The sequence below is a fragment of the Scyliorhinus torazame genome, chromosome 4, assembly GCF_047496885.1.
Source record: "Scyliorhinus torazame isolate Kashiwa2021f chromosome 4, sScyTor2.1, whole genome shotgun sequence".
Taxonomy (NCBI): domain Eukaryota; kingdom Metazoa; phylum Chordata; class Chondrichthyes; order Carcharhiniformes; family Scyliorhinidae; genus Scyliorhinus; species Scyliorhinus torazame.
In genome coordinates, this window is record NC_092710.1 from 98,985,508 (window position 1) to 98,999,852 (window position 14,345).

The following is a 14,345-nucleotide window of genomic DNA, read 5'->3' on the forward strand; positions in this document are numbered from 1 at the left end:
AAGGAGCCCTGCAGTGCATCTTGCAGATGGAACACATGGCAACCACCGTGCGTCGATGGTGAAAGTGGGGAATGTTCAAGGTGGTGGTACCTAACAAATGGGCTGCTTTGTCCTGGATGGTGTCGAGCTTCTTTCGTGTTGTTGGAGCTGCACTCATCCAGGCGAGTGGGGAATATTCCATCACACTCCTAACTTGTGCCTTGTAGATGGTGGACAGGCTTTGGGGATGTGGAGGTGAGTGACTCACCACTGACTGAGTTGATTGAGTTAATTTCATTGATTAGGACAAGGAACAACCGAATCAAACAAAAAGAATTCGAACCCCAAAAGTGTTCAAACAAGAAAAAGGGAAATTTAGAACCAATATTGGCATAATTACACCAGAAGTGATCAATCTTTCGAACGGCTCTGAAGGCAGAGTAATGGAGATGAAAATCCTGGAATCAATTAAATCGGGAAGCAATTAAGGGGATATTTATGGATGGACTGAATGGACACCCTCCCCCTGGACACCTTTCCTCTTTAATTATCTTCTGATTTTGTGAAGACAATAATATGCAAGCATGCGTCAGCAGTGTTACACAGTGTATGTACTCTGTGTACTGATTTGTAAGGATTTATGCCTTTCGTTTCAGGGTTTGATCTACTGAAGAGCTTTTCTTTGACCCGTTCGGCAGGACGCAAAGATTCTCAAGCTCCCCAGCTTATCAGAATGGGAAGGAAACTATTGGTCAGACACACACAGTAGGCACTATATTTTTCTTTTTGCTTTTCATTCAACTTCATATTTGTTTAAAATAATTAGCTGGGTTTTGCAGTCAGTGGTGAGTGGATGTTGCTCACTGTTTATTCCACTCCATTTGCCTGCGGACGTTCGGGATTTTGCACTGGTAGTGGCAGTGATTGGAAATCTATTTCAACACTGTGCCCTCTACAGGGACCCTGTGTAACAGGGAAAGCAAATGTGTATTTCATTAATAATTCTTCAATCAGATTGGTTAATGAGCAGGGCAGTGCCTGAAGCAGGACATGTAGATTAGAATATTTAATTCAATGTCAAATTAGGTAGAGAAAGCAGAATAAAAATGGGGTGTTTAGAGAGAGAGCGAAAATAAAATATTTTTTAAAAAAGATCGCCAACAATAATTAAAATCTGAAGGAGTGAGACTCCACACTTGTCAAAGTTAAATTTCAGAACCGGAGAGAGTCTTTGACAGTAATTATGGTTTACCACTCCTTTATAACCCATTTACACTTGAATGAACAAGTTATAATGTTTTTTGGTGGGTATCCAATGTAAGTGGGTGTGTTTACCATATTTCAAGCGAAAGATATTGTCAGAGTGAAGCTTCAGGAAAACAGCAGGGAGGTAAGTTAATTTCCCTTCAGAGGTGCTACTTTTATTGAGAATGGAATGAAGTGAAAAGACCTGACTGAGTACAAACTGAATACATTTTTGTGACAATCTGACCATGGACCTGATGTTTTATTTTTCAGTTCCTGCTTTTGTTTTCTTTCTTTTGCTCATTAGTTGTTTAAAATTGTATGTAATCTATTCATCATTTACAGATGAATATAATCATTGGTTGCCGTGCCTTCAGAGGCCTGTAATTCCCTCGGTCTCTCTGCCTTGCTACCTGGATATCCTTCAAGGAAACCCTTAACACCTATTGATGGAACTGAGCTTCTGTCAGAATGTTTCCTTCTGTGATATGGTATTGAATTGGGGGATGTGGCGCGAGAGGCAAGAATTGGATGAGTGCAGATAACTCGGAAGGTTGTGGGGTTGGAGGAGATTACAAAGGAAGGCAGGGATGAGGCCTTGAAAGGGTTTGGAATTAAGGTTTTGCTGGGCCAATGTCGATCAGGGGGCTTTAAGCCTGAGATCTGTAATAAAGCAGTCAAGTGTAATAAAGTGGGCGGCACGGTAGCACAGTGGTTAGCACTGTTGCTTCATAGCGCCAGGGTCCCAGGTTTGATTCCCGCTTGGGTCACTGTCTGTGTGGAGTCTGCACATTCACCCCGTGTCTGCGTGGATTTCCTCCCACAAGTCCCAAAAGACGTGCTGTTACTTGAATTGGACATTCTGAATTCTCCCTCGGTGTACCCGAACAGGAGCCGGAGTGTTGTGACTAGAGGGTTTTCACAGTAACTGCATTGCAGTGTGAATGTAAGCCTACTTGTGACAATAATAAATATTATTATTAAGAGGTGAAAGGTCAATGGGGCTCAGTGCAAGTTAGGTAAATGGGTAACAGAGATTATGGAAAGTTTGAGGTAGGATTTGACCAGAATAATTTGGCACTGGAATTCTAGAAGGGCTGGGTTCCCAAAGACTTGAAACAATTAATACTTTATTCACTAGCTGAACAGCCTCTCCATACTTTACTCTGCCCGAACTCCCACACTTCTGTCAGATGACCTCTTAAGTCACCGTGTCATGATGTCACCACTCAGTCTACATGCCCCCTATTTAATTTGGAGCAACCAGTGGTACTGAGGTGCAACAGTGTGCACGAACATCAATTGTGCACAAACCATTCTGTAACATACAGATTGAACAGGCTAACAGTACATAACTATTCATAGGGTGATACATGGATTGAGCTGTTGCAGTTGGTGCATAGCCCATCTCGTCTCCTCCCACTCCCATCTCGTCTCCTCCCACTCCCATCCCATCTCCTCTCACTCCCCTGATTTGTTGTGTAAAGAAGAAAGGTGAAGGCTAGTTGTAGCCTAGTTTGTTATGTAGTCCTGGAACCTTGTATTTTGTTTGGTCATACACCCTGAGTGTGTGATTGTGCCAGTTGGCTGTGCTCTAGGTATTCCTGGCTGCTAGTGTCCTGAGTGTGGACAACCTGGAAGGCTCCATTGGTGTGTCCAGTGGGTGCAGGGCCTGTTGTGTGGAGGGGCCTCCATTCACCCTGATGTTGGGGGCCTATGTTGTAGGCTGGTGGACTGTGGCTTCTGCTGTTGCTGGTTCCAATATCTGTTGAGGGTGACATTGGTTTTGTACATACTGGGTACTGTCCAAGATGCTTGAGTGTGGGGCATGGCTGTGTACCACTGCCAGCTTGATATGGCTCCGTGAGGTCTGGATCCCGACTATTTGACCAGGTATCAGAGGGCTGAGCCTGTGAGCGTTGTGATCATGGTGCAGTTTCCCTATTAATCAGCATTCTATGAGGGCATCATTCACATTCGATTAGAGTTTGGGCTGCAAAAGAGTCTTGGAAGTAGAAATTGTGGCCCTCATACACCTGGAGAGGAGTCGCTGAGCTGACAAGGGGAAGGCCCTGTCATGGCATGTTTCACAGGCTGTGGAGTGTAGCATAGTAATCTATGTGATCCCAGGCACATTTCTCTTGCAGAAGCTTAGCTGAGTATGCTGCCTATTCCACTAGGCTGTTAGATTGTGGGGGTTGCTCGTGATATGCCCCAAGTCCCGCATGTGTGCAATGTTTCTAAATTCTGTGAAGATGAATTAGCGAGCATTGTCCATCATGAGTGTCTGGGAGGTGCTGTGTGTGGTGAAGTGTCTCATGAAATTGATGATGATTGTGTTACTCGTCACATTTTGTCAGGTTCAAGCCATCTTGAACATGAGTCGACTAAGACCGAATGTTGTTCACCATTCCATTCAAAACCGTCAGCTGCTCTGAAAGTTTCCCATGGCAGGTTGATGGAAAAAGTGAAGTCGTATGGGATTCAGGGTGTACTGGCTAGATGGATAAAGAACTGGCTGGGCAACAGGAGACAGAGTAGTGGTGGAGGGGAGTGTCTCAAAATGGAGAAAGGTGACTAGTGGTGTTCCACAGGGATCCGTGCTCGGACCACTGTTGTTTGTGACATACATAAATGATCTGGACGAAGGTATAGGTGGTCTGATTAGCAAGCTTGCAGATGATACTAAGATTGGTGGAGTTGCAGGTAGCGAGGAGGACTGTCAGAGAATACAGCAAAATATAAATAGATTGGAGAGTTGGGCAGAGAAATGGCAGGTGGAATTCAATCCAGACAAATGCGAGGTGATGCATTTTGGAAGATCTAATTCAAGAGCGGACTATATGGTCAATGGAAGAGTCCTGGGGAAAATTGATGTACAGAGAGATCTGGGAGTTCAGGTCCATTGTACCCTGAAGGTGGCAACGCAGGTCGATCGAGTGGTCAAGAAGGTATACAGCATGCTTGCCTTCATCGGATGGGGTATTGAGTACAAGAGTCGGCAGGTCATGTTACAGTTGTATAAGACTTTGGTTAGTCCACATTTGGAATACTGCGTGCAGTTCTGGTTGCCACATTACCAGAAGGATGTGGATGCTTTAGAGAGGATGCAGAGGAGGTTCACCAGGATGTTGCCTGGTATGGAGGGTGCTAGCTATGAAGAAAGGTTGAGTAGATTAGGATTGTTTTCGTTGGAAAGACGGAGGTTGAGAGGGGACCTGACTGAGGTCTACAAAATTATGAGAGGTGTGGACAGGGTGGATAGCAACAAGCTTTTTCCAAGAGTGGGGGTGTCAATTACAAGGGGTCACGATTTCAAGGTGAGAGGGGGAACGTTTAAGGGAGATGTGCGTGGAAAGTTTTTTATGCAGAGGGTGGTGGGTGCCTGGGTGGTAGAGGCGGGCACGATAGCATTATTTAAGATACATCTAGACAGATATATGAACGGGCGGGGAACAGAGGGAAGTAGATCCTTGGAAAATAGAAGACAGGTTTAAATAAAGGATCTGGATTGGCGCAGGCTTGGAGGGCCGAAGGGCCTGTTCCTGTGCTGTAATTTTCTTTGTTCTTGTTCTTTGTGAATGGTCATGGGAGTTCTGGGAAATTGTGTAGGTGCAGCAGTTCATCTGTTTGATGTGATTTGAGTGCTTTGCATGGTGCACATCTGGAGACTTCCCACCCATGTAGGCGTGCATCAAGGCCCGTATAGTGATTCCCTGGCTCTTTATCTGGTTGCTTCTAACCCAGGGTGCCTTTGGTGCAGTTGCTAGGTGCAGTACCTCTGGAGACCAGTAGGGACGATGAATCGCTGACCACGCAGTATCAGTCCATCCTGTATTGTTAGTTCATCTCTATTGGTGAAGTATGTGCTGAGCTTGTGGGGAAGCTCCTCTGAGCTTTTCAGGCCAGCCCCTCATCCTGATATTGTGCAGTTGCTTGCATGTGATGTTCGCCTGTATGGCATCTTTGAGTTCCTGGATTCTACGAGAGGACAGCACCTTCATTGTCATGGAGTCTATGTCTTCCTGATGATCTGTCTGCTCTGTAGTGGGTAGGAAGGCTCTGGAAAGGGCATCAGCCAAATACAGCTCCTTACCACATTTTGAGACGATGCTGTGATTGCAAACTTTAGCATCATGGGGCTTTTTTAGGATAGCTATGAGTGGCTGATGATCAGTTTCAACACTTACAGGATAACCATATATGAAGTCATGACATTTCTGACAGCTGTCAAGGAATTACTTTTGATCTGAGCATAACAGGTTTCAGTGTCAGTGAGGGCCCTTAATGCAAAGGCTTTATAAAAATATTCAGGAGATGTGGTTGGGCCAGCATTTAGTGCCCATCGCTAACTATCCTTGAACTGAGCGGCTTGCTTGGTGATTTCATGGGTGGTTAAGAGTCAATTGTTGTGTGTCTGAAGTCCCATGTAGGCCAGATCAGGAAGCAATGGCAGATTTCCTTCCCTAAAGAACATTAGTGAACCAGTTGGGTTTTTAATGACAATCGACAATGGTTTCATGGTCATCATTAGACTTTTAATTCCAGCTGTTTTATTGAGTTTAAATAACCATCATCTGCTGTGGTGGAATTTGAACTCTGGATTACTAGTTCAGTGACAATACCACTTCACCACCACCGCCCCTATGTTGGTTTGCCAATCTGGATGCAGGGTGCTGGGTGGCGTCTGCTGTTATGATTCTAGCTGCTCAAAACATCAAAGTATTGTACCACTGGTGGAGTTGACAGTACCTGTTGTGTGGTGCTCCTGTCAATACCATTTGACGTCCTAGTAGAGAAGCTGGAGAAGAGGTCCAGCGACCTCACTGTAACAGGGGATGAACTGAGAAAGATAACTTGTCATACCAAGGAAGCACTGCAATGCATGCTTGTCCACAGGAATGACCATCTGTCATATAGCCATTTTCTTGTCTGGATTGGGCTTCACACCATCGGCTATGAATGGGTGACCCACACCGTGAACCTGAATGACCCAAAATCTGCATTTAGTAGGTTAAGCTTTAGCTGCGTGGCCCTAATTCGGTCGATGACGAGACAAAGACGTGCATCATGTTCTTGAATAATCCTATCTCAAACAATGATGTCATCAACAATCATTTCATAGGGTTGGGCTGCAAAGAATTGTTCCATGCACCGTTTGAAGACCTCCCTGCCAGTGGTGATCAGATGGGGCTGAAGAAAAAAATGACATCTGCCTACCTAGACATTAATGTGGTAAATTTTAAAACTTCCTGTGGTCACCATTTCTGAAACCCATTCTGAGGCCTTGTCTATAGGTGTTGTGACACCGAGTGTCATCACCAGATGCAGCTGTTTGACCACTTTTTGTTTCATAGCTATTGGTACTCTTCTCAGAGCACAAACTGTTGTCAGCTAGTCTTATGCGGTATATTGCTGGTAGCTTACCAATGGCATGGCAGTCGAAGAGTTCTTTGTACTCTATCATTTCTGGGGCCTGGTGTTGAAGAAATTAGATGCGCCCCAGTGTGATGCTGTCTCCAAGACCTAACAATGATCTTCTCTTCTGGTCGACTATATGAAACTTGAATCTGCTCTATGTCCAGTGGAGCATACACCTTCAGTGCAGATGGTTTGTCCACCATAGGTCACAAAGTTCACCTGGGTATTGATGTCCGGTGCTACATATTGGGGTCTAGTGGGGCAGCACAATAGCACAGTAGTTAGCACCGTTGCTTCACAGCACCAGGGTCTCAGGTTCAATTCCCGGCTGGGTCACTGTGCGGAGTCTGCATGTTCTCCCCATGTCTGCGTGGGTTTCATCCGGGTGTTCTGGTTTCCTACCACAAGTGCTTGTAAGGTAATTTGGACATTCTAAATTCTCCCTCCGTGTACCCGAACAGGCGCCGGAATGTGGTGACGAGGGGATTTTCACAGTAACTTCATTGCAGTGTTAATGCAAACCTGTGATACTTTGCTCCAGTGTCAATCTTGACCTTCAGTTTTGCATTGTTGAAAATCATGTTGAGGGTGGTGAAGATCTCACCCTTTTTGTGACAGTGTCAGAACTCTCACAGTAGAGATCTGCTGTAGGCTCAGTGGTTCGGTTGCTCTGGCTGAGCTGCAGTTCATTCACCTTGTTCATGCTCCTAACCTTGGCCGACTCACCGGCTGCAATGTGGCTCTTGTCAAAGGAAGGCTGTTGTAGTTTTGATCTGCAACATTTTGCGAAGTAATTCCAATTTCCACATTTGTTGCAGTGTTTACCATATGTCAGACATGCTAATCTGTTCTGAGAGTGATGGTCACCACAGTCGAGGCAGGCACCCTATATGGAAACTTCAGTTTCCTGCCTAAACTCCCCGCTGTCTTTCTCAGGCTGTTCATTTGGCACACAGATGCTAATGGCTGTTTGCGGGGTTAAATCTTTCTCTCACAGAAGCATCTTGCAGACTTGGTGCTTTGGACCCCACAGACTATTCGATCTCTGAACTGCTCATCAGTAAAAATGTCAAATGCACCATTCTTCACAAAGATTTTCAAAATTGCTGTACATGATTTGTATTGACTCATCAAATCTTTCATTTGTAACGTAAACACTTGCCTGCCAAGTATTATGTTCTTCAGTGGCAGGCATATGTTCTCAAATGTTTGCAGAATTATTTTGGCGCCCTCTTTCTCCTCCATTTGAAACATAAAGGACTCAAACTTCTTGATATCATCAGGGCCTGCTAGATTTAGTAAGGTGTGTCTTTGTAATCTGATAATCCAGCACCGTGGAAGATGCGCTACTCCTTTTCAAACTGGGCCCAGTTGTCAACAATGTTTTTATCAAATCTGAGCGGGTTGATGCAGCAAAGTGTTTGTGCCATACTGCCAACTCCTGACACCATGTAGAAGTGCTGGGTTCCCATAGACTGACAACCAAGGACTTACAACAGGCTGTAGTTTATTCACTAGTCTGAGCAGCTACTCCATATTTATACTCTGCCCGTGATCCAGGGAGAACTCCCGCACTTCTGTCACATGACCTGCTAAGTCACCACATCATCACATGACCATTCAGTCCACAATTCAAACCAGGTGAGAATGCCAGCTGGATCACATCTGCCACTTAAATGAGTAAATTACATGGGTTCGAACCTAACGGGTAGAAGGTACTTTATTGCTAATCTTTTCAGTGAGAGAGAATGTTTTTCTGTGAGGGAGAATGTGAGGTGAAAGCGGGGGAGGTAGCTTTTAGTGGTAATATTCACCACTGCCTTCTGTTCGTTTTTAGCTGAGCAGTTTGCCATCAGCAGTGATGGATGTAAAAAGGTCGTCAGGGTTGTGTTATAGGTGCTGAAAGTGTGTTGCACGTTAAATACTATATGTTTTCTCACATTCCTGGTTTGCATACTCAACACATGATCAATTGGGAAGGAAATGTATTTTTGATTGTTTCTTCCAAAGCGAGTTGATAGCTTCTAACTCGTGAGCAGCTGTGAGCCCTGACAGATGACATCGTGTGTCAGCTGGATAGGAAACCGTGTCTAGGAACTTTGCATGTGCTTCACCTTAATCTCAGGAAATGAAAGGGGATCATCTTCCCATGTCTGGGCGGTAGTCAACAAGCTGTGAATCTGCTGGCGCGCATTAAATTAGACCCTTACACTGAGAGTGTGGAGAGACAGCTTTTTCCTCTCTTTAAACCCAGGAGATAGGTTTTAGATTCAGAAGCAAAATCTGCTGGTGGGGCATTACGTCCCACCTTTGCCTATGAATGGTCAGATTCTTCATCCTCCTGCATGTGACGATCATCAACTGTAACTGATCTTGTTTGTTTCAACATGCCATCAAGGAGCCTTGAAAATAGTTGCAGTGAGCAACTGGACCAAGAAATCTTGAGGGTGGAGATTGGACCAAAGCACAGCTCTAACCCTCAGGAGAACACTCAAATTCCTATCAGTCTCCACACAGATACACACAATTCTCTTCATTATGTTCCCATTATAAAAATGAAGAGTGCTCCCCCTAAATTCTGTTTCCAATATTGTGGGTCTTAAATGAAACTAGCCATAGAATCCCTGCAGTGCAAGAGGAGGCCATTTGGCATATTGAGTCTGCACCGACCCTCCGAAAGAACGCCCCACTCAGGCCTATTTCCCCGCCCCACCCCCATGACCCCACCTAACCTGCACATCTTTGGACACTAAGGGACAATTTTAGAAAGGCCAGGTTGTGCCTTTCTAAAACCACATTGTGTGTTTAACCCATATACGGTGGACAAATGATCACACAAATTGTTCAGTACAATAATTGTTTATTAATACACACAAAGTTAAATACCTAATCAATCACACATTCATGCACATTGGACTATAAACTAATACACTTAAAACGACCTTAACTAACTTCCAGGTGACTGGCAAGGACAGAGCAGATATGGCCTTATCTGGGAGTCTGGCAGTGCTGGAGTTTTTGTAGCTGGTCGTCTGTGTCCTCTGTTCTGGTCCCTCTGTGGATGGTGTGGATGGTCCTCTCTTGGCTGGTGATGGGTTCACTTTTATTGTTGGCTGCTGAAACTGAAGTCTGGAAGGCTGCAGTCAAGAGAGAACTTCTAAAGTGGTGCAGCACCTATTTAACCTGCTTGGATTTTCATGCCCTTTTGTGGGCGGTCTCTGGGTCATTGTCAATCAATTGATTAGGGCTCCTTGATCGATTAGGGCCAATCAGGGGCTGCCACATCGATTTTGGGGTGGGCACTCAGTGGCCATGCCTGGAAGTGTTGGGGGCTTGGGTGCAACTGTGTCTGGTAAACAATGTGATTGACAGGATAGTACTACTGTTCCTGGGATGCCTGGAGATGGTCTTTTTCCTGGGCTGTTAAAAACGTCTGAGCTGCAGCTTTTGTGTATCTGCAAGCTGCAGCCTGTTGTCCCTGACTTTGACCATTTTTCCCAGCGTTCTTTGCGGGAGGCCATTTTAGATGCCCACAGCCAATTTACCTAATCTGCACATATTTGGACTGTGTGAGGAAACTGGAGCACCCCGAGGAAACCCAGGTAGACACGGTCATGATTTATAGAAACTGCTCGATGCAAGACTTTTGCTAATCTAATTCTACTAATTATACACAGTGCAAGGCTTAGCACAATGCTATACATAGAACTATCTCTCCGCAAACTCTATCATCATGTGATAACAAAGAACAAAGAAATGTACAGCACAGGAACAGGCCCTTCGGCCCTCCAAGCCCGTGCCGACCATGCTGCCCGACTAAACTACAATCTTCTACACTTCCTGGGTCCGTATCCCTCTATTCCCATCCTATTCATGTATTTGTCAAGATGCCCCTTAAATGTCACTATCGTCCCTGCTTCCACCACCTTCTCCGGTAGCGAGTTCCAGGCACCCACTACCCTCTGTGTAAAAAACTTGCCTCGTACATCTACTCTAAACCTTGCCCCTCTCACCTTAAACCTATGCCCCCTAGTAATTGAGCCCGCTACCCTGGGGAAAAGCCTCTGACTATCCACTCTGTCTATGCCCCTCATAATTTTGTAGACCTCTATCAGGTCGCCCCTCAACCTCCGCCGTTCCAATGAGAACAAACCGAGTTTATTCAACCGCTCCTCATAGCTAATGCCCTCCATACCAGGCAACATTCTGGTAAATCTCTTCTGCACCCTCTCTAAAGCCTCCACATCCTTCTGGTAGTGTGGCGACCAGAATTGAACACTATACTCCAAGTGTGGCCTAACTAAGGCTCTATGCAGCTGCAACATGACTTGCCAATTCTTATACTCAATGCCCCGGCCAATGAAGGCAAGCATGCCATATGCCTTCTTGACTACCTTCTCCACCTGTGTTGCCCCTTTCAGTGACCTGTGGACCTGTACTCCTTGATCTCTCTGACTTTCAATACTCTTGAGGGTTCTACCAGTCACTGTATATTCCCTACCTGCATTAGACCTTCCAAAATGCATTACCTCACATTCCTCCGGATTAAACTCCGTCTGCCATCTCTCCGCCCAAGTCTCCAAACAATCTAAATCCTGCTGTATCCTCTGACAGTCCTCGTCGCTATCCGCAATTCCACCAACCTTTGTGTCGTCTGCAAATTTACTAATCAGACCAGTTACATTTTCCTCCAAATCATTTATATATACTACAAAGAGCAAAGGTCCCAGCACTGATCCCTGCGGAACACCACTGGTCACAGCCCTCCAATTAGAAAAGCATCCTTCCATTGCTACGCTCTGCCTTCTATGACCTAGCCAGTTCTGTATCCACCTTGCCAGCTCACCCCTGATCCCGCGTGACTTCATCTTTTGTACTAGTCTACCATGAGGGACCTTGTCAAAGGCCTTACTGAAGTCCATATAGACAACATCCACTGCCCTACCTGCATCAATCATCTTTGTGACCTACTCTATCAAGTTAGTGAGACACGACCTCCCCTTCACAAAACCATGCTGCCTCTCACTAATACGTCCATTTGCTTCCAAATGGGAGTAGACCCTGTCTCGAAGAATTCTCTCCAGTAATTTCCCTACCACTGAAGTAAGGCTCACCGGCCTGTAGTTCCCTGGATTATCCTTGCTACCCTTCTTAAACAGAGCAACAACATTGGCTATTCTCCAGTCCTCTGGGACATCACCTGAAGACAGTGAGGATCCAAAGATTTCTGTCAAGGCCTCAGCAATTTCCTCTCCAGCCTCCTTCAGTATTCTGGGGTAGATCCCATCAGGCCCTGAGGACTTATCTACCTTAATATTTTTTAAGACGCCCAACACCTCGTCTTTTTGGATCTCAATGTGACCCAGGCTATCTGCACACCCTTCTCCAGACTCAATATCTACCAATTCCTTCTCTCTGGTGAATACTGATGCAAAGTATTCATTTAGTACCTCGCCCATTTCCTCTGGCTCCACACATAGATTCCCTTGCTTATCCTTCAGTGGGCCAACTCTTTCCCTGGCTACCCTCTTGCTTTTTATGTGCTTGTAAAATGCTTTGGGATTTTCCTTAACCCTATTTGCCAATGACTTTTCGTGATCCCTTCTAGCCCTCCTGACTCCTTGCTTAAGTTCCTTCCTACTTTCCTTATATTCCAGCCTGTTCCCAGCCTTTTAGCCCTGACAAATGCCTCCTTTTCCTTTTTGACGAGCACTACAATATCTCTCGTTATCCAAGTTTCCCGAAAATTGCCGTATTTATCCTTCTTCCTCACAGGAACATGCCGGTCCTGAATTCCTTTCAACTGACACTTGAAAGCCTCCCACATGTCAGATGTTGATTTGCCCTCAAACATCCGCCCCCAATCTAGGTTCTTCAGTTCCCGCCTAATATTGTTATAATTAGACTTCCCCCAATTTAGCACATTCGTCCTAGGACCACTCTTATCCTTGTCCACCAGCACTTTAAAACTTACTGAGTTGTGGTCACTGTTCCCGAAATGCTCCCCTACTGAAACTTCTACCACCTGGCTGGGCTCATTCCCCAATACCAGGTCCAGTACCGCCCCTTCCCTGGTTGGACTGTCTACATATTGTTTTAAGAAACCCTCCTGGATGCTCCTTACAAACTCTTCCCCGTCTAAGCCCCTGGTACTAAGTGAGTCCCAGTCAATATTGGGGAAGTTGAAGTCTCCCATCACCACAACCGTTGTCTTTACTCTTTTCCAAAATCTGTCTACCTATCTGCTCCTCTATCTCCCGCTGGCTGTTGGGAGGCCTGTAGTAAACCCCCAACATTGTGACTGCACCCTTCTCATTCCTGGGGCGTCATTCTCCGACCCCCCGCCGGGTCGAAGAATGGCCATTGGCCGCCGTGAATCCCGCCCCCGCCGAAGTCTCCGGTACCGGAGATTGGGCAGGGGCGGGAATTGGGCCGCGCTGGTTGGCGGGATCCCCCGCTCAATCCTCCGGCCCGGATGGGCCGAAGTCCCGCCCAGAAATTGCCTGTCCCGCCGGCGTAAATCAAAGCTGCTATTTACCGGCTGGACCAGGCGGCGTGGGCAGGCTCCGGGGTCCTGGGGGGGGCGTGGGGCAATCTGACCCCGGGGGTGCCCCCACGGTGGCCGGGCCCACGATCGGAGCCCACCGATCCGCGGGCGGGCCTGTGCCGTGGGGGCACTCTTTCCCTTCCGCCTCTGCCACGGCCTCCACCATGGCGGAGGCGGAAGAGACTCCCCCCACTGCGCATGCGCGGGAAACTGACAGCGGCCGCTGACGCTCCCGCGCATGTGCCGCATTTCCGCGCCAGCTGGCGGGGCAACAAACGCCATTTCCGCCAGCTGACGGGGCGGAAATCCCTCCGGCGCCGGCCTCGCCCCTCAATGTTGGGGTTCGGCCCCCAAAGACGCGGAGCATTCCGCACCTTTGGGCCGGCGCGTTGCCCGTCTGATTGGCGCCGTTTTTTTGCGCCAGTCGGCGGACATAGCGCCGTTGGGGGAGAATTTCGCCCCTGATCTCTACCCATATAGCCTAACTGCCCTCTGAGGTGTCCTCCCGTAGTACAGCTGTGATATCCTCCCTAACCAGTAGCGCAACTCCTCCACCCCTTTACACCCCCCTCTATCCCGCCTGAAACATTTAAATCCTGGAACGTTTAGCTGCCAATCCTGCCCTTCCCTCAACCAGGTCTCTGTAATGGCAACAACATCATAGTTCCAAGTACTAATCCAAGCTCTAAGTTCATCTGCCTTACCCGGAATACTTCTTGCATTAAAACATATGCACTTCAGGCCACCAGACCCGCTGTGTTCAGCAACTTCTCCCTGTCTGCTCTGCCTCAGAGCCCCACTGTCCCTATTCCCTAGTTCTCCTTCTGACCTATTGCTCCCGTGCCCACCCCCCTGCCATATTAGTTTAAACCCTCCCGTGTGACACTCCCGTGATATCACATCACTGAGAATGTAGACTGTCTATTGACATAAAATTAACTTTTTGCATTACATGCCCACCACCACTCCCTCCCAAGCCTCTAACTCTATTAAATACATTCTCTATATTGTCCAATAACTCCCGCTGCAGTCTCTGTCTGTATCTCTGGTTCACAAGGTTCATAGATAGGGGCGGGATTCTCTCACCCCGGGGTCGGGCCGGAGAATCGCCGCGACCGGCGCGAATCGCGCCACGCTGCCCCGACGCCGGTAC

The 14,345-nt window shown here is 46.9% G+C and overlaps 1 protein-coding gene across 1 annotated transcript in view; it reads left to right on the top strand.

The window, feature by feature from the left end:
- The window catches only part of LOC140410352 (uncharacterized), a 485,957-nt gene that overhangs the window by 50,377 nt on the left and 421,235 nt on the right, over positions 1-14,345 (top strand). The window contains exon 4 of the mRNA XM_072498368.1: positions 636-744. Within this exon, the coding sequence (XP_072354469.1) occupies positions 636-744 (109 nt within the window). The remainder of the gene's footprint in view (positions 1-635; positions 745-14,345) is intronic.